The 26026-nt window shown below is 46.3% G+C and overlaps 1 protein-coding gene across 1 annotated transcript in view; it reads left to right on the top strand.

The window, feature by feature from the left end:
• JAM3 (junctional adhesion molecule 3) overlaps positions 1-26026 on the top strand; it is a 50569-nt gene that overhangs the window by 11334 nt on the left and 13209 nt on the right. Inside the window, exons 2-4 of the mRNA XM_070952320.1 lie at positions 22741-22806; positions 23150-23263; positions 24417-24569. Coding sequence (XP_070808421.1) covers positions 22741-22806; positions 23150-23263; positions 24417-24569 — 333 coding nt within the window. The remainder of the gene's footprint in view (positions 1-22740; positions 22807-23149; positions 23264-24416; positions 24570-26026) is intronic.

Genomic DNA, 26026 nt, shown 5'->3' on the forward strand with positions numbered 1-26026 from the left:
TTATTTATTCCCCAAAGCAAAAAGCTTTGCCTATGGGAGGGAAGCTGCAGAGAAAATGTTTTATAGGGGAGCGTGTCCTGGGTGGTGTGGAAGTGTGTGTACGTGCCGATTTTAGGGTGACACTTGAGGAGGTGTGGACGTGTGTATGTGTTGACCCCGGAGAAGGGGTTGATTAAATCAAGTGATGTGGATTGGGTCCCTTCGTGTGAACTGTGAGTATTATAATTATATTTACTTTGTGTTGAGTTTTGGGCATTTGTTTGTGTGTGTTTACAGTCTGAAATATTTCTAACACGGTTACATAAATTTATACATTCTTCCCATATTCCCGAAGTGAAAAAAATGAATGGAAAATAAAGAGTCACTGGAACTGCGGGGGGTGGGGGTGGGGACTAAGGAAATACATTCCATAATCTGGGAAATATACGGAAATATACAGCCACTTTTTTCACTGCCATTGCAACTTTGAACCAGGGATGAAATGCTCCCGGTTCAGACAGGATCGCCCGATCCGGTAGCGATGGTGGCGGGTGGTTCGGAGAACCGGTAGCAAAAATCCCTGCCCCCGCCCCCCTCCATGCCCAACTGAGTCGCACGATCATCAGAGGCTTTTTTTTTTTTTTTTTTTTACTTTTTAAAGCATTTTTTTTCTACAACCTCTTCGGCCGAAAAAATGCTTTTAAAAGTGAAAAAAAAAGCCTCTGATGATCACGTGGCTCAGCTGGATTCGTCAGAGGCTTTAAAGGGCATTTTTTCTACAACCACTTCGGCCGAAGATGTAGAAAAAATGCTTTTAAAAGATTTTTTTTTTAAAAAAAAAGTTGGCCACGCCCACTCAGTCACATTACTCCCCCCCACCAAGCCACGCCCACAGAACCGGTAGTGACGAATTTTACATTTCATCACTGCTTTGAATGGTCACTAAACGGACTGTGGTAAGCTGAGGACTACCTATACAAGAGGGAGAGGCTTCCGTAAACTCAGAATAGAGAAAGTTAAAAGCCACCGCCTTTCTGATCTGACCACAATTCCCTAAAATTCTAAATAAATGTGTGTCATCGCTCCCGTGCCCCAGGAATAAAGCTAAAAGTTTAGATCAGGGGTGTCAAACTGGATTTCTTCAAGGGCCAGATCAGCATTGTTGTTCTCCCCTGGCCAGCCGCAGGGGTGGGTGGGTAGAGATGGGATAGACGGCTTCCTGGAGCACTCTGCGGGCCAAAATGGGGCCGGCCCCCGACCCCATTTTGGCCCACAGAGTGCTCCAGGAGGCCGTCCAAGCCAAAAACTTAGGACCTGGTTATTTGCGGGACCGCCTGCTACCACCAACAGCCTCCCACCGGCCAGTACGCTCCCATAGAGAGGGGCTCCTCCAGGTGCCATCAGCCAAACAATGTTGGCTGTCGGCCCCTAGGGGGAGAGCCTTCTCTGTGGGGGCACCTACGATCTGGAACGAGCTCCCCCCGGAGATACGGAGGATCCCAGATCTGCGCACCTTCCGCCGCGCGCTTAAGACTCTTCTATTTCATCAAGCCGGCCTGGCCTAAATCTTCCCCCTTTTAAATGTGGAAATTTTAAATTTGTCTTAATTATAGGGTTATGGGTAAGGTGTTTTAAATTGGGGAGCCATTTTGGATTTAATTTTTCTTTTAAATGTATTTTAATGTTTATATTATATGTTTTTTTAATCTTGGCTGTTCACCGCCCTGAGTCCTTCGGGAGAGGGGGCGGTATAAAAATTTAATAATAAATTAATAAATAAATTAATAAATAAAAAAAATAATAAAAACGGGGCTCCCACACTTTGCCATGCAAACACTTCCCACCGTAGGCAAAATAATGAAGAAAGTTTGAATTGGCACTACTCCCTCTTTAATTTGCAAACCGGATCCGATAGAAAACAAAAATAATAAGCCTTCCTCAGCTTTTTGTGACCCCCCCGGGTAGGATCTCATTCTTGGAGAAGCCTTACTTTGGATGAAACCGCACAGGTTTCGCTGCCTAGCAGAAGACAGGATTTTGCCTGACAGAAGAAGAAGAAGAAAATAAAATTGGTCAGCTCAAACCACAGTTAAAATTAGCATTTCATAATAAACTCTCTCTCCCCCCCTCATGCTAGCAAGCCGGCGGTGTCTATTTTTATCTCCGGCAAACCTTCTCCAGAAGTAGATAATTATTATCTCCCCGCTGTTTTCCTCCAGATCCAAAGGATTTTGGGAAACATTTCTCAAACATTTCTCTTTTGACGCTCCTTTTTTTGGAGGGGGGGGGCAGTTCTGCTCGGAGGGACTAGAACTTCCAAATGCAGGAGCACTCTATCTGCAAGGGGCTGACACTCCTAAGGGGAAATCGCCCGTCGGGAAGTTGTTTCCACATCGGGGTGCCTGGGGGGGTTCCAAGAGGGAAACAGAAAATGGGGTTCCCCCTCTTTAGATGCTGCGGGTGGCCTGAACTGGCAAAGGCAGTTTGTTACATTCTTAATCTCTGCATATCAACCATCCGTCGATGCAAAAAATGGCTGATTGTGATGGATTGTTGGCGGCGCAAACCTTGTTTTCTTTTCTTCTTCAAAGCTTCTGGCCTGGAGGCTGAGCAGGTATTTGAAAACAAATTGTTGCCGCGTCTGTAGATTTCGGAGAGAGATTAGCCTGGGAAAGAGTTGGTAATTGGGTCCTTCACCTTAGGAAGACTGAGGAGTTGATCCCAGAGAGTTGTTTTAAGAACATATGCCACTGTTTGGGCTAAAGATAATTACAAAGGGAGAAAAATGCTTGCTCGACGACGCAGGCAGCTGAGCAAAAACTCAGCAGTTGCTCGTACCCCTCGGGAGCGTCAGGTGAGAAGGAAAAAGTTTGGAAAAGCAGGTTTCTCGCCGTCAAGAAGATGCAAAGGCGAATTCGCGCTGGAAAGACCATGAGGGTCTACGAGGGTCTAAGCCCGCGAGGTGCTTAGATCTGGCCCACGGCAATCTGGCCCACGCCCCCCCCCCGGAAACAGGAAAAGACCGGCCCGCGGTGCCTCTGCCAGCCAAAACGGAGCTCGGGAGGGCCATCCCAGGCTCTTTTTCAGTCTCAATGGTCCCCTGCAACCCTCTGCCAGCCAAAACAGAGCTCGGGGCCCTGTTTTCGGCCGCGACGGTCTCCTGCACCCTGTTGCCAGCCAAAACAGAGCTCGGGGAGGCACGCGTGGCCCTGTTTTTGCTGGCAAAACAAACTCAGAACAAAAAGAGAAATGTTTCCCCTTTTGTATCTGAGCATGCAAGAAGGGACAGGAAAGGAGAAAGGGAAAGAAGAAAGACAAAGAAGAAGAACGAAAGATAGGAAGAGTGCAAGGAAGGAAAAATAAGGAAAGGGGAAGGAAGAAGAAAGGGGAAGGAAGGAAGGAAGGAAGGAAGGAAGGAAGGAAGGAAGGAAGGAAGGAAGGAAGGAGATTATAATGAGAGTGAAGGAGGGACTGAGGGAAGTCCTGCCTTAGCACTTGGCCACCACAGGTGCCCCCGACACGAGTGATGTCGAGCTGGCCACGCCAACCCTGACCACACCCACCCTGGTCCCCCGAAGTCAAACACAACCCTCATATGGCCCTCAATGAAATCAAGTTTGACACCCCTGGTCTACAGGATTGAGGTTCACCTTGGCCCATCCTTGTCTCCAACCTTGGCAACTTTGAGACTTGTGGACTTCAACTCCCAGGTTTCCGCAGCATAGCTGTCTGGAGTTGACGTCCGCAGGTCTTCAACTCCAGCCAGGAGGTCTGCACGTTGTCACCCGTCCACAGGTTGTGAAGATTGGACCCCCTCTGCGGTAAGACGAAAAGCAGAGACGATTGTCCAGATGCTCCTCTGCTCTCCAGCCAAACCATTTAAAGGGTACGGCTAGTCCTCGCTTAGCGACGGTTTGAATTTCTTTGAACGGTGTGCCCGCCGAGCCCCATGGGGTACTAAATCTCCAAACACACCCTTCCAGAGAACTCTTGTTTATCTCCAGAAAGGGATGATCTCACAGAATAAAATCCGAGAAAGTCACACCGAGAAAGGTATTATTATTATTGTATTATTATTATTATTTCATGTAGCTGCTGAGGAAGAAGTTTGCAGAGGTCCTGCCTGGAGGGAGGCTTTGGGGAGGGGAACTTCCTCCCCCCACACCCCCGATCTCCCCCCCCCCGGGGCGATTCTTAGGTGGGCAGGTGGCTTTGAACTTCATGCACGCATTTGAGGATTTGTCCTCACTTCTCCCTGTGGAGATTCTTTCATCTTCGAGACTTGGGGGAGGTCCCTTGTTTAAATTTCCCCAGGAGATTTAATCTTCTTGTTGTGCCCTAACCGTCATCGGACGTTGCCGATCATGTTGCCGATCCCATTTTTATCAACAGCCGCACCAAAAAGGGCTGCTGACTGAGTTTTGTCCAAACCAGTCAGTCTCTCAGATTTTTAAGCCATGATGTTCTTCTCTTGCCTGGACCTCATTTGCCTTCAATCAGTGGTAGTATTCAGATGGTTATATCCGGTAGAGGCGACTGCGGGATGCCTCGTCCACCCGCGCGGACGTCATGACGTCCCATTTTTGAGGCCTTGCGCATGCGTGGAAGTTGGTACGTGCGAGCGGAGCACAAATATTTGCAAACCGGTAGGGAAGGTAAGTGAATACCATCCCTGCCTTCAATCTTTCCTTGGACGATTAAGTGAAGTATGCCGTATTTTTCTGGGTGATTTAATAGGCTTTAAAAATAAAAATAAAAAAATCCCCTCTTCTAGGAGGGGGGAAAGGGAAGGGAGAAGTCCTTTGAAGTCCCCTCAAAAGATTTTGGGGGGACAATTGCCATTCCCCTAACAATGCTTCTGTTGCCTCTTCCTGAGCACATGCCGTGTGGCTCGTCCCCAGAGTTTGCTTGATCTCCATTCAGCTCCGATGTCACGTCTTGTTGTGACCCAGGCCTAAGTAAGTAGTAGGAAAATCAGTCCGTGAAGAAACAAACAAACTTTATTCGAACAGCTGAGAATTACTTCATTCCCAGCGTCATTCAACTAAATTAAAATTCCGCCCAACACAAATTCCTCAGTCCTATCGCAAACCTTGGTCCAATTAGGCAAAGGCCTTTCTTGGCAAACATTCAGAAGTCATAGATATAAAAATAAATGCAAGACGTAGACGAAGAAGAAGATGAAGCTACCAACTTTGTTTTTTGGCAAAGCCAAACACCGTTGCTGGTCTGTTTTAAGCCTTATGGGAGGGGCCAATCATCTCTTGGCCCTACTCCCGAGTTGTCCTCTTTGCTTGAGCTGCTCTTGCCTTCTGGCAGCTCTTCTCATGCGTGCATTAGGAACAGGCTCCTCCTGTTCCTCTGGCTCACTCCTATCAATCTCTGGAGGCTCTGGAGTCCGCACCTCACTCCCCGATGGCCCTGGCCCCATCTCTGCCTCTGACACAGAGCCCTCATCCGGGCCTTCCCCAGCCTCCAGGACTGGCCCATGTTCTTCCTCAGCCTCATCGCTGTCCGATTCCGCTGCCAGCTCCGCAGGCTGCTGGCGGACCACAACACCTCTGCTCACTTGTGGTTCTTGTCCTTGTGGCTAGCTGGGAAGAGAGGGGAGCATGTGCATTACAGACAGTCCCCAGGTTAGAACCGTAATGGAGTCAGCCCACTAGGGTCATAAGCAGGAGTGGTATTCACCTACCTTTGCTACCGGTTCGCAAATTGGAGCGTGCACATGTGTAGAGCGTCAAAAATGGGTGTGATGATGTCCGGGCGGGTGGGCGGAGCTTCCCGCAGACGCCAGTACCAGTTCACACAAAACCAGATAGTACCGGCTGAATAGCACTATCGGTCGTAAATCACAATGCTTGTAAAATGGTTGAGTCTCACTTTTTTTTGTTTCTTTGTTTGTTTTGTGGTGGTGGTCTTTAAATGAACGTGGCAGTCATAAGTGTGAGCACCAGGATTGTGAAGTGAGTAAACCCATTGTTTGCTACGGTGCAGTTTGGTCAAAAAACCCAGAACTAAAGGCCTGTTTTCTGCAAAATCGTCCTAAAATGTGGTCCCGTCATCACCATGGGATGTGTTCTATCCCCGTCCCACACATGCACCCCCACAGACGGCCTGGAGTTAATAAGCCACACTCAATTCAGACTTTACTCACACAAAACAAAGATTAGACTGCAAGCATTCCGATAAAGCAGGCAAAGTTTCAGCAATACAAGGATTAGTCCAAATGCAGTCCGACAAGGCAGGCAGAAGTCCAGTAATGCAGAGATCATGAATTATTTCTAGTTTTTGCTTGTCACAAACTGAACCGGCCACCACACCCACATTTATACCCTGTGGGGTGTGGTCCAGTGACTCAGCTAATCTCTGGCATGCCTTCCCCTCTGCTGCGCACGCTTCTCCCTGCGCCTCTGCCGAGGATCCAGCCAGCACTTATCTCCTTCATCGCTCTCCACCTGTAGCTGCGGGGACGTGCTTGGCTCTGGGCCTTTCTCTTGGCCTTCGGTGTCCTCCGGAGGCATTGCCAGAGAGGAGGGTCCTGGAGAAGGAGGCCTTGCCAACTCCTCTCCCTCACTCTCAGAGTCTGCATCTGTCGATAGCCCAGGCTCAGGCAACAGAGCCACAACAGGATGCTACTAATGGGCTTAACTGCAGTCCCAGGTGCCAAGCATCCGAAGACCAGTCATGTGACTACAGGTGGCAGGGCTACCATCCAGATTGGATCCGGGTCATAAATCCTTTTTTAAGCAGTAACCCCCAATTTTTAACAGTTGTAAATTGAGGATGAAGAATTCATGCAGAAATCTTATCAAAGGTCAGTGCTCAACCCATTGAGGTTGTTTAGGGTTGGGGGGGGGGGTTTGGGGGGAGGGGGAACTTTGAACCCCATCCAGATTTTCTTATTGGCAGCCAATGAATTGGACTCAAGTCACTATCAAAAGCAGCATTTTTGATTGGAGGACTCAGTCTCAAAAGAGATCTGCAAAATCAAAATAATCGGTCAGATATTTGCTAAATATATTTGCGGAGGGAAAAAGTTTTTTTTTTTTTAAAAAAAAAGAATCTTCTTTTTATTTATTTTTCTCAAGCAAATGCATAACTTTTTTTTTATCAGCTGTCTTTTATCTGTGCTAATATCTAAGGGGTTTAGTTTGGTTATTATTATTATTTTTTTGTATGATTCAATCGATCCATATATTCCGTGAATGCACCGGTTTTATTTCTGAAGACGGTAATTGTGGATCAATATACCCCTATGTAAGCCAAAGCTCCAAAATTTTTAAAAGTGGGACGAGAAGAGCAGGAAGTTTAAAAGGCCACTGATTTCAACAATGCCTTAGTATCTATCCCATGATTCCTTGTTCTTGGCAAGTATTGGCAAGGCTTCGTGACGTCACAAGCCTTCTCCCTGTTGGCCAGGCTTGCACGGGAAGGCGGGGTTTGATTGCCGCAGCCAATCGGGCTTCAGAACAGATGTTTTGCCTTGCCAGACCTTGGCAGTGAGTCCAGCAAAAAGCACAATAATGTGCTTTTTCAGCTGACTGTGGTTAGAGGTTCCCACGACAAGGACTCTCCAAAGTCAGCTTAAACTCTTGAGTTTCTTTAGGGCCTAATTCATTAAATGGCTTTTCGGACTTTCTGCAATACAACCCTTCCCCTTTTAGCCCGCTCCTGAATGTGTGCAGTCGGAATAGATATTCAGTGCACAGCCTGTCTTTGCGCTAAATATCAGCCACTCACTGCAAGAACAATTACAAAAAAAAAAGAAAAGAGGGGGAGAAAGCAGATGGAAAAACAACACAGAATAACAAAGCTGGAAGGGATCTTAGAGGTCTTCTAGTCCAACCCCCTGCTTAAGCAGGAGACCCTACCATTTCAGACAAATGGTTCTCCAATCTCTTCTTAAAAATTTACAGTGATGGGGAAGGAGGGAAGGAAGGAAGGAGGGAGGGAGGGAAGGAAGAAAGGAAGGAGCGAGGGAAGGAAGGAGGGAAGGAAGGAGGGAAGGAAGGAAGGAGGGAGGGGGGGAAGGAGAGAAGGAGGGAGGGAGGGAGGGAAGGAAGGAAGGAGCGAGGGAGGGAAGGAAGGAGGGAGGGAGGGAAGGAAGGAAGGAAAGAGCGAGGGAAGGAAGGAAGGAGGGGGAGAGGGAAGGAAGGAAGGAAGAAAGGAAGGAAGGAGCGAGGGAGGGAGGAAAGGAGGGAAGGAAGGAGGGGGGGAGGAAGGGAAGAAGGGAAGGAAGGAAGGAAAGAGCGAGGGAAGGAAGGAGGGAGGGAAGGAAGGAGGGGGAGGGAAGGAAGGAAGGAGCGAGGGAGGGAAGGAAGGAGGGAGGGAGGGAAGGAAGGAAGGAAAGAGCGAGGGAAGGAAGGAAGGAGGGGGGAGAGGGGAAGGAAGGAAGGAAGAAAGGAAGGAAGGAGCGAGGGAGGGAGGAAAGGAGGGAAGGAAGGAGGGGGGGGAGGAAGGAAGAAGGGAAGGAAGGAAGGAAAGAGCGAGGGAAGGAAGGAGGGAGGGAAGGAAGGAGGGGGAGGGAAGGAAGGAAGGAGGGAGGGAAGGAAGGAAGGAGGGGGGAGGGAAGGAGGGAGGAAGGAAGGAAGGAAGGAAGGAAGGAAGGAAGGAAGGAAGGAAGGAAGGAAGGAAGGAAGGAAGGAAGGAAGGAAAACAGAGTTGGAAGGGACCTTAGAGGTCTTCTAGTCCAACTCCCTGCTCAGACAGGAAACCCTACAGCATTTCAGACAAATGGTTATCCAACATCTTCTTAAAAACTTCCAGTGTTGGAACATTTTACAACTTCTGGAGGCAAGTTGTTCCATTGATTAATTGTTCTAACTGTCAGGAAAATTCTCCTTAGTTCTAAGTTGCTTCTCTCCTTGGTTAGTTTCCATCCATTGCTTCTTGTCCTGCCTTCAGGTGCTTTGGAGAATAGCTTGACTCCCTCTTCTTTGGGGCAGCCCCTGGGATATCGGAAGACTGCTATCCTGTCTGCCCTGGTCCTTCTCTTCACTAGACTAGCCATGCCCAGTTCCTGCAACCGTTCTTCATATGTTTTAGCCTCCAGTCCCCAAATCATTTTGGTTGTTCTTCTCTGCACTCTTTCTAGAGTCTCGGCATCTTTTTTACATCGTGGCGACCAAAACTGGATGCCGGATTCCAAGCGTAGCCTTACCTAACCAAGGCATTACCAACACAAATCAAAATCAAAACATTTCTTTTAAAATAGCCCCGGGAGAATACAGTACATTGCATTCGACACACAACAGGCCCAGAGGAAGGTTATAAAACCTTGTCAAAGTTTTATTTGCCTTCCTTTTTAATATAAAAAACCCAGAAAGCTGAGAATCAAGAAATCGGCCGGAGTGCGTTTAGTTTTACACCAGGTTTACTCGGGGTGAGTTGGAGCCACCGAGGCGTTATTCTAAGCAAGCTCCGATTGGGTTGGGAGTGATCGCGATTTACCTTAAGGGGAGGTCAGGTTGCATTAGCTCCCCGTCTGTAATGGGATTGAGCTTTCCTTGCCAATGGCCTCTGGCAAGAGGCTTCCCAGGGCAGGAGGGTTCAGAAGTTGACAGCATGAAAAGAAAGAGGATGAGGTCAGGGATTGGGTGTGGGTCCGAATGTCCAGCTGTCCAGTCCCTCATGGGTGGAGGGGATATTCACTTGCCCTGGTTAGTCCGTTTGCTTCGGGGTTGCATTGAAAATGGGAGGCAGGAAAGAGGGTTAGGTATGCTGGACATCTTGAGTTAGATTGGTTTTTTTTTTTTTTTTAAAGGGGGCAGATAAAAATATAATATTATGTAATATATTATAATAACGTCGTGGGATAATTATATATATCTCTCCCACCTTCCTCCCTCACTCACTCCCTTCTTCCCTCCCTCCCACCTTCCCTCCTTCCTTCCTTCTTCTCTCCCACCTATCTTCCTTCTTTCCTCCTTCCCTCCCTCCCACCTTCCCTCTTTCCTTCTTCTCTCCCACCTCCCTCCCTCCCTGCCTCCCATCTTCCCTCCTTCCTTCCTTCTCTCCCACCCCCCTTCCTTCCTTCCTTCCTTCCTTCCTTCCTTCCTTCCTTCCTTCCTTCCCCATCACTGGAAGTATAGGGCCGTGATGGCGAACCTCTCCCACCTCCCTCCCTCCCTCCCTCCCTCCCTCCCTCCTTTCTTCCTTCTTGTCTCCCACTTACCTTCTTTCCTTCTTCCTTCCCTTCCCTTCCCTTCCTTCCTTCCTTCCTTCCTTCCCCATCACTGGAAGTATAGGGCCGTGATGGCGAACCTCTCCCACCTCCCTCCCTCCCTCCCTTCTTCCCTCCATCCCACCTTCCCTCCTTCCTTCTTCTCTCCCACCTCCCTCCCTCCCTGCCTCCCATCTTCCCTCCTTCCTTCCTTCTCTCCCACCTACCTTCCTTCCTTCCTTCCTTCCTTCCTTCCTTGCTTCCTTCCCCATCACTGGAAGTATAGGGCCGTGATGGCGAACCTCTCCCACCTCCCTCCCTCCCTTCCACCTTCCCTCCTTTCTTCCTTCTTGTCTCCCACTTACCTTCTTTCCTTCTTCCTTCCCTTCCCTTCCCTTCCTTCCTTCCTTCCTTCCTTCCTTCCTTCCTTCCTTCCTTCCCCATCACTGGAAGTATAGGGCCGTGATGGCGAACCTCTCCCACCTCCCTCCCTCCCTCCCTTCTTCCCTCCATCCCACCTTCCCTCCTTCCTTCTTCTCTCCCACCTCCCTCCCTCCCTGCCTCCCATCTTCCCTCCTTCCTTCCTTCTCTCCCACCTACCTTCCTTCCTTCCTTGCTTCCTTCCCCATCACTGGAAGTATAGGGCCGTGATGGCGAACCTCTCCCACCTCCCTCCCTCCCTCCCTCCCTCCCACCTTCCCTCCTTTCTTCCTTCTTGTCTCCCACTTACCTTCTTTCCTTCTTCCTTCCCTTCCCTTCCCTTCCTTCCTTCCTTCCTTCCTTCCCCATCACTGGAAGTATAGGGCCGTGATGGCGAACCTCTCCCACCTCCCTCCCTCCCTCCCTTCTTCCCTCCATCCCACCTTCCCTCCTTCCTTCCTTCTTCTCTCCCACCTCCCTCCCTCCCTGCCTCCCATCTTCCCTCCTTCCTTCCTTCTCTCCCACCTACCTTCCTTCCTTCCTTCCTTCCTTCCTTCCTTCCTTGCTTCCTTCCCCATCACTGGAAGTATAGGGCCGTGATGGCGAACCTCTCCCACCTCCCTCCCTCCCTTCCACCTTCCCTCCTTTCTTCCTTCTTGTCTCCCACTTACCTTCTTTCCTTCTTCCTTCCCTTCCCTTCCCTTCCTTCCTTCCTTCCTTCCTTCCTTCCCCATCACTGGAAGTATAGGGCCGTGATGGCGAACCTCTCCCACCTCCCTCCCTCCCTCCCTTCTTCCCTCCATCCCACCTTCCCTCCTTCCTTCTTCTCTCCCACCTCCCTCCCTCCCTCCCTCCCATCTTCCCTCCTTCCTTCCTTCTCTCCCACCTACCTTCCTTCCTTCCTTGCTTCCTTCCCCATCACTGGAAGTATAGGGCCGTGATGGCGAACCTCTCCCACCTCCCTCCCTCCCTCCCTCCCTCCCTCCCTCCCACCTTCCCTCCTTTCTTCCTTCTTGTCTCCCACTTACCTTCTTTCCTTCTTCCTTCCCTTCCCTTCCCTTCCCTTCCTTCCTTCCTTCCTTCCCCATCACTGGAAGTATAGGGCCGTGATGGCGAACCTCTCCCACCTCCCTCCCTCCCTCCCTTCTTCCCTCCATCCCACCTTCCCTCCTTCCTTCCTTCTTCTCTCCCACCTTCCTTCCTTCCTTCCTTCCCCATCACTGGAAGTATAGGGCCGTGATGGCGAACCTCTGGCACGCATGCCAGAAGTGGCACGCAGTACCGTCTCTGATGGCACGTGAGCCGTCGCCACAGTTCAGCTCCACTGCAAATGCGCGCGCCTCCTGCCGGCCACCTGGTCTTCAGGTCCCTGCCACGCATGCATGGGGACCGTGCGCCCATGTGCAGGGGGGCGGGGCAGGGTGCATGCACAGGGGCCGTGCGCACATTGCATTTTGGGGGTCGGGCCCACGTGCATTTGCACCCATGCGTGCGCGCTTTGGCCACTCGGTCCGGAAAAGGTTAGTCATCACTGGTCTAGGGTCTCCTAATTGAGCAGGGGGTTGGACTAGAAGACTTCCAAGGTCCCTTCCAGCTTTGTCCTGTGTTGCTTTTCCATCTGTTTGTTGTTGTTTTTTTGTAATTGTTCTTGCGTCCTTCAGCGCTTCGGCTTTTCAAAACCGGGGCCGAATTCGTCCTTTTGGCCGCGAGGATCTTTTGGATGTATTTCAGAAAGATTTGAAAGCCTGTTTAATCAATTGCTGGAGCTGGCCGAGAGCCGACGCTGAGATTGGAAGCTGGTCGACGTAGAGGGTGGAACATTCTTGGCGGTGACCCTGATTAGGAAGATTAGACGGGGCGGAGAGCAAGGCTTAAGCGAAGGCCTTCTGTCTGGGGGACGTTTTTAGTGTGGCTGTGAGCCTATTGACTGTATTGCTTTCGTCTATTTTTAACCGAGTTTTAACGCACTCGTTCTGATCGTGGTCGGATGTTGATGTTGGGCAGCAGAATGCCAATGTCAACGGAAATGCACCCTGCCTTTGTACCCACCAGGAACCCGCGGGGATCTTTCGAATTTGCCACTGCTTGGTCGACCATCTCGGGGTTCCCAACTGTGATGGGAAACTCAACCATATTACAGGAAGTCCTCGACGTACGACCACCATTGAACCCGAACATTCCTCAGTTTTGCTGGCTGAGGAATTCTGGGAATTGAAGTCCACAAGTCTTAAAGTTGCCACGGTTGGAGACCCCTGGTCTATATTAATGTCAAGAAGAGCAGGAACAGCGTGCGACTTGGAGAAGACTTTGATTGGAGTTTTAATCCAAAATTGGGATGGTAAATTGTTTTTTTTTTTGGTGGGGGCTCAGTGCAGGGGTGGGCTTCAAAAATTTTAGCAAGGGGTTCTCTGCCCAGTTGCTGGGTGGGTGTGGGTGGGTGTGGCCATAGTGGGCGTGGCCTAGTTTGCCTCCTGCACCACAGTGTGTGGGGGGGTGTTTTTGCCCTCCCCGGGCTCCGGAGGCTTTCCTCGAGCCTTCGGGAGGGTGAAAACGGCCTCCCCAGGCTCCGGAGGCCTTCTGGAGGCCAGAAATGGGCCCGTTTCCAGCCTTCCTGAACTTCCGGTAGGCCTGTTTTTCACCCTCCCCAAGCCTCCACGCGTGTCCTGCACTTACCTGCATCCAAAATGGGTTGCGTGGGGACTCCTGGGAGGGGTGGGCAGGGCCAGCCAGCAGTGGGATTTGGGGATTCTCTGAACTGCACAGAATCTTAGCTAGAGGTTCTCCCGAATCCCTGCGAACCCCCAGCAGCCCACCCCTGGTTCTGGGGTTTTGTGATTGAGATGCTCCAGGGAGTTTTGCAATGTAGTTAGCCTTGTGTCTTTTACTATTTCAATGATGGCTCAGTGTGATGTCCAGGATCCAGAAGGACCCCGAGCTGGGAACCAAGTCCTGGAACGTGGATCTATCGGAGGGAATCTTTATCACATATTTTTTTTTTGTGGGGGGGGGGAATAGCTGTCTAAAAATAGAGGCGGAGAAAAGAAATGGCTCCAGGATGAGAAGAATTTGCCTTCTTAGCTGAATGCTTCGGGGGTTTGACTCCCGCTTTAGGGGAGGCTGTTTTTAACTCTTCCCCTGCCCAAAAAAAAAAAAAAAAAAAACAGTCACCGGACTATTATTTTGCTATTTTAAGGAAAGGAGGATGGACAGCCTGTCCGATAAGAAATGCTTACATCTTCTGAAGTTATTTCAGGGTGCGGGAACTGGGATTTTATTTTTTCTTCCCTCTTAAGAATGTCTAAACAACCCCACCTCGTTTTGCTTCTCTCTCTCTCAACCCCATTGCTGATTCTTTGGGGGGGTGATATATTTATTTTTGGCACAAATATGCTGTTTTTCTTTTTATCCCCCGTCCATCCAGGAAAAAAATATCTAGGAATGGCTTAATCTTCCTTTGTTCCTTTGGTTCGGCCAAAGAATGCACTCCGGCCCAGGGCGAGGTTTTAACGAAGAATTTCGGCCAAGGAGGGAGGAAAATAAATCAAGTTCTTTTGAGTTTTCCATCTTTTGGCTTACATTTTCTTCTAGCCTCAGCTTTTTTTAAAAAAAAACTTTTAAAATTAAGTTATTTTTTTTTTATTTTTTTTAATTAAATTTTAATTAAAGACAAAACACAAAATCACACCCAGTGTATAATATAAAATAGGGAGAAGCGGAGGAATTTTTTCTTCATCTTCAGGTCTTCCAAAATTCTCTCTGCATTGGCACTGGCATTATTTCTTCCAAGTTCCCGATTGCTTGTCCACAAATGGTTGCCATATCCTCCAAAATATATTTTCTTTCAATAGTCCTTTTTTGAATTTTATTTTTTTTAATTTGATTTATATGCCGCCCTTCTCCGGAGACTCAGGGCGGCTTACAATGCGTTAAGCAATAGCCTTCATTCTTTTGTATATTTTATACAAAGTCAGCTTATTGCCCCCACAAACTGGGTCCTCATTTCACCTACCTTAGAAAGGATGGAAGGCTGAGTCAACCTTGAGCCTTGGAGAGATTCGAACCAGCAGAAATTGCAGGCAGCTGTGTTAATAACAGGGTGCACTAAACCACTGTACTATCAAGGCTCTTTTATATCACATTTTATATCACACGTTAATTTATCATTAAGAGCAATTTTCCAAACTTCTCTAAACCATTCATTTATTTTGTATTCAATATTCAATTTCCAGTATCTTGCAATCACAATTCGTCCTATAATGACCAATATCCTTACAAGCTCTCTTTCATCAATTGTTAACACCTTGTCATTCAACTTCAATATGAGGATGGTATCTACTCCCAACTTTACCTTCTTTTTAATTATTTTACTAGATTCTTCTATTCGTAACCAAAAATATTTCACTTTACGACATCCATACCACATGTGTTCGTATGTCCCATTCTCCACTTTACATCTCCAACATAACTTGCTAGCATTTTTATTCATTTTATATTTTATAAAATTCATTTTATATTTTATATTTTATTCATATTTTTTTTAACGTCTGTATTACATGTATTTTTATCGTTCGCTGTTCACCACCCTGAGTCCCTCAGGAATAGGGCGGTATATAAATTTAATAAATAATAATAATAATAATAATAATAATAATAATAATAATAATAATAATAATAATAATAAAATCTTATTGGGAACAGGTACCATTTCCAGATAACTTTATAACTATGCTCTTTTATTCTTATTGATAAGGTCCTCATTATTCTACAATTCCAATTCAAAATCCATTCCTGTTCTGTAATATCTGTTTCTAAATCTTTTACCCAACTAGGGGTTCGGCAGGGTTTGGCTGATCCTCTAGCCAAGGATCGCTGGGGTTTGGTGAACCCCCAAATGCCACCCCTGGCTGGCCACACCCACTCCGCCCCTGCCACCCTGCCTTGCCCCTCCCAGGAGTCTCCACACGGCCTATTCATCATTTCAGTGAAGTGCAGGGGCCACACGGAGGGCAAAATACGGGCCTACCAGAGGTTCCGGAAGTCCGGAAACGGGCATGTTTCCAGCCTCCGGAGGGCCTCCAGAGCCCATGGGAAGCTGTTTTTGCCCCCTGGAGGCTCAAGGAAAGCCTCTGGAGCCTGGGGAGGACGAAAAAGGGGCCTCTCGGAAGTCCGGAAACGGGTCTGTTTCTGGCCTCTGGAGGGCCTCTAGGAGCCCAGGGGAAGCTGTTTTCGTCCTCCCGGAGGGTCAAGGAAAGCCTCTGGAGCCTGGGGAGGGTGAAAAACGGGCCTCCCTCCATGATGCAGGCAGCCGACTAGGCCACACCCACCATGGCCTTGCCCACCCAGCAACAGGGCAACGGACCCGTTGCTAAAGGATCTGAATCCCACCCTTGGTTATTAAGTATTCTAAAATGCAAAATACAAAAGTAAATAAAAGAGTAGCAAGGAGGGAAATGGGAAAGAAAAGTGAGGAAAAGTAGGGAAAAGGAAAGAAAAAGAAGCATTGACCTCCAACTCTCTCTGTTGCAGAGGCATTAGCATCAAATCACAGTTTTTTTGGTTTTCCCATAGTAATATGAAAAAGCCATTTCTATAAAGAGCTATCAATCATCATCTCCTTTTAAGGACCCCAGAATCCCTTGCGGGGTGGAGTCTGGGCAACTGAATGGAGCTAGCAGAGTGTTTGAATGGCCGGATGCCTTTCCAGTCGCCAGTGCGGAATTTTATCCAGCAGATAAATTCTCATTGTGCCCACAGAGAGAAATAGAACCCCGCAGGAGCACTCTGCAGGCCTCCCAAACCCTCTGCAGGCCCAGTTTTTGCGAAAAACGAGCCTGTTTTTGGCGAAAACGGGACGCGTGGGGCGGGGTTTTGGGAGGCCAAAAATGGCTGTATTCGGTGTATAAGACGCATCAACATTTCCACCCTCTTTTAGGGGCGGGAAAAGTGTGTCTTATACTCCGAAAAGTATACGGCACATTTCCTAAATGAATAATAACTTAACCCGCAGTGATTCACTTAGCACCTGGGGAAAGAAAGGTCATAAAATCTCTCAAAAGATTGAGCAAAGCTCACTCAACAACTGTCTCGCTTAGCAACGCTTAGAAAAATCGGGCACAGTTGTGGCCGTAAATCGAGGACTTCCTGCAGTAATGGAGAAGTAAGAAGACTACCAGGCAGGGGTGAAATGCTCCCGGTTCGGACCTGATCCGGTAGCGATGGCGGCAGGTGGTTCAGAGACCCGGTAGCAAAAATCCCTGTGCTGCCCCACCATGCCCAGCTGAGCCGCACGATCATCAGAGGCTTTTTTTTTTTTTTTTGACTTTTAAAAGCATTTTTTCTACAACCTCTTCCGACGAAAAAAATGCTTTTAAAAGTTCCTCAGAGGCTTTTCAAAGCATTTTTTCCTGCAACCTCTTGGCCGAAGAGGTGATAAAAAAAATACTTTGAAAAGTCTCTGACAATGGATTTTAAATTGATAAATTTTAAACTATGGGCCAAATTTAATTATTTTAAATCTATTTTTAATCGTACTTTATGTATAAATGTTTTATTTTGGCTGTTCACCGCCCTGAGTCCGAAAGGAGAAGGGCGGTATAGAAATTTGAATAATAAATAAATAAATAAATAAATAAATAATAATAAATCCCAGTTGAGTTGCCTGATCGGCAGAGGCTTTTCAAGCATTAGAGAAAATGCTTTGAAAAGTTAAAAAAAAAAAAAAAAGTTGGCCACGCCCACCCAGTCACATTACCCTCCCCACCAAGCCACGCCCACAGAACCGGTAGTAACACATTTCTCCCCTGCTACCAGGTGAAGTGAAGGTTGCTGGCTAAAAAATATAGACCGCAGTAGTTCCTTTTCATGATTCCTTGGAATGCAGTTCGAAGTTGCTAAACGCTGACAATTATTGTTCTTGGATCAAAAGTTCTTCCTTTCTTGCATTTTGGCATGTTGGAGGATTTATATTAGCCCTGGAAGGTGCCAGTTAAAACTTCCAATTCTTTTGACCCTTCGGAGTCAAATCATACACAAATAGCACCTTTTGGATCCTTTCCCAGTTCAGGGAAGCCAGAAATAGATTCAAGTTCACCCCTATAGAGGTAACCTTAGACTTACGACCGTTTGTTTAGTGGCCGTTTGAAGTTAGAATAGCACAGGGGGGCGAAAAAAGTGATTGATGCAAAAAAAAAAAAAAGATTGTAAAATCGCATCCCGACATAGGGTGACTTGCTTTACAACTATCACGACTTATGACCAAACTCTTGGCTCAGTTACGGTTGTATGTCAAGGAGTATTTTTTATTTATTGATTTTTATTGATTTTACAGCAGCAACACAACACAACATACAAAACACAAACACGTGATACGTGTTTCTTTTTACATATCAGTTTTGTTCCTCTTACTTTCTACTATATGCATTCCCCATTTCCCCCATCCTTTATTATCATGATCTTTATCGTCCCTTTATTTTTAATTTTCTTCACTTACAATGTTTTCCGCATTCGTCGCCTTCTTCTCTCCATCGTTTATTCACATTTACTTTCCCTAATCTCGAGCCACTCATACCACTTAGTCCATACTTGATAATATTCTGTATCTTCCTTTTCTTTTATTTCTTTCGTTAATTTATCCATCTCCGCACAATTCCAGGATTTTCTTAATTGTTTCTTCCTCTGTTGGGGTCTTTTCACTTTTCCAGGACTGTGCGTAGACTATCCTTGCCGCTGTAATTATATGCAGAATCCAATATCTAATTTCTTTGCTGTAAGTTCTGTTCAATATCCCCAGTAAAAACGTTTCTGGTTTCCAATCCACATTATAGCCAATTATCTCATCAAGGATGTAAAAAAGATGTTGAGACTCTAGAAAGAGTGCAGAGAAAAGCAACGAAGAGGATTAGGGGACTGGAGGCTAAAACATAGGAAGAACGGTTGCAGGAACTGGGCATGGCTACTCTTGTGAAGAGAAGGACCAGGGGAGACATGATAGCAGTCTTCCAATATCTCGGGTTGCCACAAAGAAGAGGGAATCAAGCTATTCTCCAAAGCACCTGAGGGCAGGACAAGAAGCAATGGGTGGAAACTAATCAAGGAGAGAAGTAACTTAGAACTAAGGAGAAATTTCCTGACAGTGAGAACAATTAATCAATGGAACAACTTACCTGCAGAAGTTGTGAATGCTCCAACACTGGAAGTTTTTAAGAAGAGGTTGGACAACCATTTATCTGAAGTGGTGTAGGGTTTCTTGCCTAAGCAGGGGGTTGGATTAGAAGACCTCCAAGGTCCCTTCCAACTCTGTTATTCTATTCTATTCTATTTATAAGGGCATACAAATAATCCTCAATTTACGACCATAATTGAACGCAGGGTTTCTGTTGCTGGGTGAGATAGTTGTTAAATGAATTTGGCCCTGCTTTCTTGACACCGTCGTTAAATGAAGCGCCACCGTGGTTAAGTTAGTAACATGGTTGTTAAGCGAATTGGGTTTTTCCCCATTGACTTTGCTCGTTAGAAGGTCGCAAATGGTAAATCTCGTGACCCCGGAGACAATGCAACCATCACAAATGCCAGTCAGTTGTCAAGCATCTTGAGTTTCGATCGCAAGACCGTGGGGGGGATGCTGCAAAGGTTGTAAGCGTGAAAAGTGGTCGTAAGTCACTTTTTCCAGTGCAGGAGTAAATTTGAACGGTCGCAAAACGAAATGTTGTAAGTCGAGGGCTACCTGTACATGTTGGTGAGGATGGGTATGTAGGTAAGAAAAGAGGTATTGTCCTCCGGATTCCACCTCTTGGGCTGAACGCTCCAGTGTGGGTCTATGACAATTCGCCATGGCCAACTCTCAATAGTCAATTCACCATGGCCAACTCACAAGAGTCAATTCACCATGGCCAACTCACAAGAGTCAATTCACCATGGCCAACTCTCAATAGTCAATTCACCATGGCCAACTCTCAATAGTCAATTCACCATGGCCAACCCGACAACAGTCAATTTGCTATGGCCAACTCGTCATGGCCAACTCTCAGCGGTCAATTTGCCACGGCCAACTCTCAATAGTCAATTCACCATGGCCAACTCACAAGAGTCAATTTACCATGGCCAACTCTCAATAGTCAATTCACCATGGCCAACTCGACAACAATCAATTTGCTATGGCCAACTCGACAACAGTCAATTTGCTATGGCCAACTCATCATGGCCAACTCTCAACGGTCAATTTGCCACGGCCAACTCTCAATAGTCAATTCACCATGGCCAACTCACAAGAGTCAATTCACCATGGCCAACTCGACAACAGTCAATTTTCTATGGCTAACTTGTCATGGCCAACTCTCAGCGGTCAATTTGCCATGGCCAACTCTCAATAGTCAATTCACCATGGCCAACTCGACAACAGTCAATTTGCTATGGCCAACTCGTCATGGCCAACTCTCAGCGGTCAATTTGCCACGGCCAACTCTCAATAGTCAATTCACCATGGCCAACTCACAAGAGTCAATTCACCATGGCCAACTCACAAGAGTCAATTCACCATGGCCAACTCTCAATAGTCAATTCACCATGGCCAACCCAACAACAGTCAATTTGCTATGGCCAACTCGTCATGGCCAACTCTCAGCGGTCAATTTGCCACGGCCAACTCTCAATAGTCAATTCACCATGGCCAACTCACAAGAGTCAATTTACCATGGCCAACTCTCAATAGTCAATTCACCATGGCCAACTCGACAACAATCAATTTGCTATGGCCAACTCGACAACAGTCAATTTGCTATGGCCAACTCATCATGGCCAACTCTCAACGGTCAATTTGCCACGGCCAACTCTCAATAGTCAATTCACCATGGCCAACTCACAAGAGTCAATTCACCATGGCCAACTCGACAACAGTCAATTTTCTATGGCTAACTTGTCATGGCCAACTCTCAGCGGTCAATTTGCCATGGCCAACTCTCAATAGTCAATTCACCATGGCCAACTCACAAAAGTCAATTCACCATGGCCAACTCACAAGAATAATTCGACACGTCAACTCACCATGGCCAATTCGCCACGATCAACTCACAAGGGTCAATTCGCCACAGCCAGCTCCCTGCGGGAAAAGAGTTACACTGATATTAAAGAAATGGTGGGATGGAATAATTAAAGAAAGGATACCAAAGGAGGGACAAAAGGAAATCTGAACGACAAAATTAAAACAATTTTTAAAATTTGATTAAATGATTAAATTGAATTGATCGATTGTCCTATGGCCAGTTGACCGTTGTTGAGTTGTCCGTGGAGAGTTGGCTGTAGCAAGTTGTCCCATTCCGTCCAGAGCGTATCCCAAAGAAAGGGCAGAGAAATGACGTGTTCACATCGAATTGCACACTCTCACGCACACAAACACAGGGAAACACACGCGGAAAAACCCTTTGTCTGTTCCGATGGTAGAATTTCCTGTCCCTAATCTTTGCCATCTGCTCCGTCTTTCCTGGCTTCTGCCAGCAGCTCCATCAGAGCTAGGGAAGGGTGGGGGGCAAGGAAGGAGGGCAGGAGAACGGGGACTTGGCCACGAGAAAGAGGCCAATGAAAAAAAAAATTAAGACAATGCAAATTGCTGATCTTCTTCTTTCAGCTTAAAAAAAAGCTACAGCTGCAAGAGTGTAACTCAGGCTGTTTACCGGCATTGTTACCTGCGTGCCTCCAGACAGCCGGGGTTACACCCTGGCGATTATCCTGATTAACAGTGGCACCTCCGGCAGTCGAGTTGGGGGGGAGGGGGGACAGGACGGGACTTGCAGGTTATCTAATTTTAGAGGATCGTGGAAGAACTCTTGTGGCAGGGCTGGCTCATCGTGCAGAAACCATGGTTTAAAAGACACAGGCCACTCTTTTTGCAAGGCGACAAAATCCATATTTCGGACAGAGAGGATCGCTGGTCTGAAAGAGGGGTCCAAGAGGCCATGTCCAAATAATCCAAACAACTGGACACAAGGAAAGTTTTTTCCCCACATGCCGTCACTCTGCTAAACAACTAATTCCTACAACACTGTCAAACTATTTACTAAAACTGTATTACTATTCATCATCTCATCCTTCCTATTACCTATCTCCTCCTACTTATGACTATAACCTTGTTGTTTGTATCTTTAAGATTTATATTGTTTTATTTAATTTCCTAGTGTGATTTTGATTGCTTATTTCGTATCCTATGACTATCACTAAGTGTTGTATTTTGTGATTCTTGATGAATGTATTTTTTATGTATACTGAGAGCTTATGCACCGAAGACAAATTCCTTTTGTGTCCAATCATACTTGGCCAATAAAGAATTCTATTCTATTCTATTCTATTCTATTCTATTCTATTCTATTCTATTCTATTCTATTCTATTCTATTCTATTCTATTCTATTCTATTCTATTCTACTCTACTCTACTCTACTCTACTCTACTCTACTCTACTCTATTCTTCATTCCAATATCTATTCTATTCTATTCTATTCTATTCTATTCTATTCTATTCTATTCTATTCTATTCTATTCTATTCTATTCTTCATTCCAATATATATTCTATTGTAATTTCATTATTCTATTCTATTCTATTCTTATTTCATTATTCTATTCTATTCTATTCTATTCTATTCTATTCTATTCTATTCTATTCTATTCTATTCTATTCTATTCTTCATTCCAATATATATTCTATTGTAATTTCATTATTCTATTCTATTCTATTCTATTCTATTCTATTCTATTCTATTCTATTCTATTCTATTCTATTCTATTCTATTCTTATGTCATTATTCTATTCTATTCTATTCTATTCCATTCCATTCCATTCCATTCCATTCCATTCCATTCCATTCCATATTGAACAGCCCTCTCTCAACAGAGAGGAAGGGATACGGCATCGAACTGCCGAACAGCGGAAATCGTCTTCAGCGCTGCATTCTAACTACTGCGCCACCATGGCCATATATCCTGTCAAAAGCAATGCAGTTCTCACCAATTGTAGTAAGAACATTTAGTGAGGACAAAAACGATCACCGGGTAGTACACTTTCCACTTAATTTCCTATTAAATGGAGCCTCGTGGCCAGCCTAGCTCCAACCTGACCTGATTTAGTTTAAACGTGTTTAACCGTTGAGAAGCCTTTCATGTTTCTTAACCTGCCTCTCGTTTGCTTCCTAGGCTACAGAGTCCTGGCGATAGACCTGATCTCTAAAAATATTAATCCGGTGGTGGAAGAATTTCGACGTAAGTGAGGGGAGAGCAAAAGAGCACAACCGTATCCTAGCCGGTGTCTGGCTTGGCACCCTTTTTACCAGCCCACAGCCATGTTAACTGGAAGCCACGGGGGTTGAAAAATCCACTTGCATCGGGGAGCCACAACCTTGTTCTGTCTTATTTATTTATTTATTTATGTATTTATTTATTTATTTATTTATTTATTAAATTTTTATACCGCCCCCTCTCCCGAAGGACTCGGTGCGGTGAACAGCCAAAATTAAAAACACACAATACAAATATTAAAATACTGTCTTGACCTGCCATCTATCTCCCCTTCGCTTTGTGACATCTTTTGTGTGTGTCTTTGCAGAGGCTGAACTGTCCTGCATTATCACTGCCACCAAAACAGCAAACCCTCGAATCGAATGGAAGAAAATCGGCAGCCAAGGCACAACCTACGTGTATTTTGACGGCAAGGTGCAAGGTAGGAAGCTGTTGGAGAGGGTCTTTCTTTGGCGCATCAGGACCTCATTTCAGGGGTGAAATGCTCCTGGTTCGGACCGGATCGCCTGATCCGGTAGCGATGGCGGCGGGTGGTTTGGAGAACCAGTAGCAAAAATCACTGCGCCCCCCCCCCACCATGCCCAGCTGAGCCGCACGATCATCAGAGGCTTTTTTTTTTTACTTTCAAAAGCATTTTTTCTATACAACCTCTTCCGATGAAAAAATGCTTTTAAAAGCAAAAAAAAAAAAAGCCTCTGATGATCGCGCAGCTCAGCTGGGATCGTCAGAGGCTTTTCAAAGCATTTTTTGGTAATCACTACGTGGGCCTCGGTCACAACAGGAACAGGCTGCAGCTGTTCTTCTGCCCCACTGATATCCGACTCTGAAGGCAGCTGATAACTGTCCGATGGCCGTGTCCCCCTCTCTGCCACTGATGCAGAGCCCTCGTCAGAGCCTTCCCCAGACTCCAGGACTGGCCCATGTTCCTCCCCAACCTCCTCACTGTCTCAATCTGCCACCAGCTCTGCTGGCCGCTGGCGGGCCACAACAGGATGCTGGTGGGAACCTGGTACTGAGTTTCTTCTCCACTCCTGCCTAAAAAATCACCCGAGCTTTGTTAGGGACATCCAGGAACCATGGAGGGTTGTTTTTGCTGAGTATTAGAAATGAAGACGCTGACTCAGTCAATCACTGAATAAAGTACAGGTAGTTCTAGACTTGCAACCATTTGTTTAGTGACAATCCAAAGTTACGACGGGCCTGAAAAAAAAAGGCGATTTACGATCGTTTTTCACACCACCGCTGCAGCCTCGTGTGTGGTCACGAGATCAAAATTGGCAACTGGTTTGTGTATTTCTGACGGTCGCAGTCCCGGGGGTCCCCTTTTTTGTGACCTTCCAAAGAGCGAAGTCAATGGGGAAACCAGATTTCACTTAACGATTGTGTGACTATCTTAACAGTCGCAGCGATTCGCAGTGTGGCAAAACGAGGTCATAAAACGGGGCAAAACTCACTGAAGAACTGTCTCCCTTAGCAGTGGAAATGTTGGGCTCGATTGTGGTCATAAGTCGAGGACTGTCTGTCTACTGGGGTCTTCAGGCTGCCCATCTCCTCTGCTTCTCCTCCACCCTTAGGGGAATGGGCAAACCGGGCCCAGCTCAGCAGCAGGACGTCCCTGACCATTTACAACGTCACCCGGGCTGACAAGGGGATCTACCGGTGTGAGGTCGTAGCACCCGACGATGCCAATCTCGTCGCAGAAATCAACGTTAACCTCACTGTTCACGGTATGTTTCACGATATAAACCTGGATTAAGCTTCATAGGCCATGCCTGTGTCCCTTGTATAGGAATCCAGTGTGGAAAGCAAGTTTTTAAGTGTGTGTGCATGAGAGAGAGAGAGAGAGAGAAAGAGAGGGAAAGAAGGGAGAGAAAAAGAGAAAAAAGAGGAAGAGACAGAAAGAGGGAGAGAAAAAGAAAGAAAGACAGAGGAAGAGAGAGAAAGAGAAAAAGAGAGAGAGGAAGAAATGGACAAGAGAAGAAAAGAAAAGAGGAAAAAGGAAAAAGGAAAGAAAGAGGAAGAAAGAAAAAGAAAGGGAGAGAGAAAGAGAAAGAAAGAGAAAGAAAGAGACAGAGACAGAAAGGGAGAGAAAGAGGGAGATAAAGAAAGAGACAGAAGAAAGAAAAAGAGAAAGAAAAAAGAGAGAAAGAGAAAAAAAGAGAAAGGGAAAGAAAGAGAAAAAACAAAGAGAAAGACAAAGGGAGAGAAAGAGGGAGAGAAAGAAAAAGACAGAAGAAAGAAAAAGAAAGAAAAAAGAGAAAGAGAAAAAAAAGAGAAAGGGAAAGAAAGAGAAAAAAGAAAGAGACAAAGGGAGAGAAAGGGAGAGAAAGAAAGAAAAAGACAAGAAAGAAAAAGAGAAAGAAAAAAGAGAGAAAGAGAAAAAAGAAACAGAAAGGGAAAGAAAGAAAAAAGAAAGAGAGACAAAGGGAGAGAAAGAGGGAGAGAAAGAAAGAGACAGAAGAAGAGAGAGAAAGAGAAAAAAAGAGAAAGAGAAAAAAGAGACAGAGGAAGAGAGAAAGAAAAAAGAAAGAAAGGGAAAGAAAGAGAGGAAGGAAGAGAGAGAAAGAGTGAGAAAAAAGAAAGAGAGAGAGAGAGGAAGAGAGAAAGAGAAAAAAGGGAAAGAAAGAGGAAGGAAAAGAGAGAACGTGAGAAAAAAGAAAGAGAGAAAGAGAGAGAGAGAAAAAAGAGAGAGAAAAAAGTGTGTGTGTGAAAGAGAGAGAGAGAAGGGGGGGGAGAGTATCTTGACTATAACGTGTGTTCCAGCCACAAACCAGACTTCTAACGAGGTGAACTACAGTCATTAAATACTTCATTAGCACCCCAGATCTTGGCCTTACTTTCCTTTCTTACTTTCCCTTTTTTTCCTTGTTTGTATCTGTGTGTACACTCGTACTCGCCAGAATGTTACCTGGTCCTCAGAAAAAGGACAGATAACTTAAGTTACACACTGCAAATCCAGGTCTTTCTGTTGTGCTCAATGTCCCTCTGCTCTTCAGCAACAGACTCTCCCCAACAACTGAGAGGGTCTGATGGGGAGGTAGATCCCACCCCTTACCTGGACTCATGGACTTTCCAAAGCTATTGTGTGTTTGTGTGTGTTCTTTGTATTGTGTAGCTTTTCCGACTGAACCAGATTAATAACTTGACCAACTGGTGCCCCGTGAGATTAATATTATACAGCTAA

Source organism: Pituophis catenifer, unplaced genomic scaffold, assembly GCF_029215685.1.
Source record: "Pituophis catenifer annectens isolate HBS135680 unplaced genomic scaffold, rPitCat1.0.hap2 SCAF_12, whole genome shotgun sequence".
Taxonomy (NCBI): Eukaryota; Metazoa; Chordata; class Lepidosauria; order Squamata; family Colubridae; genus Pituophis; species Pituophis catenifer.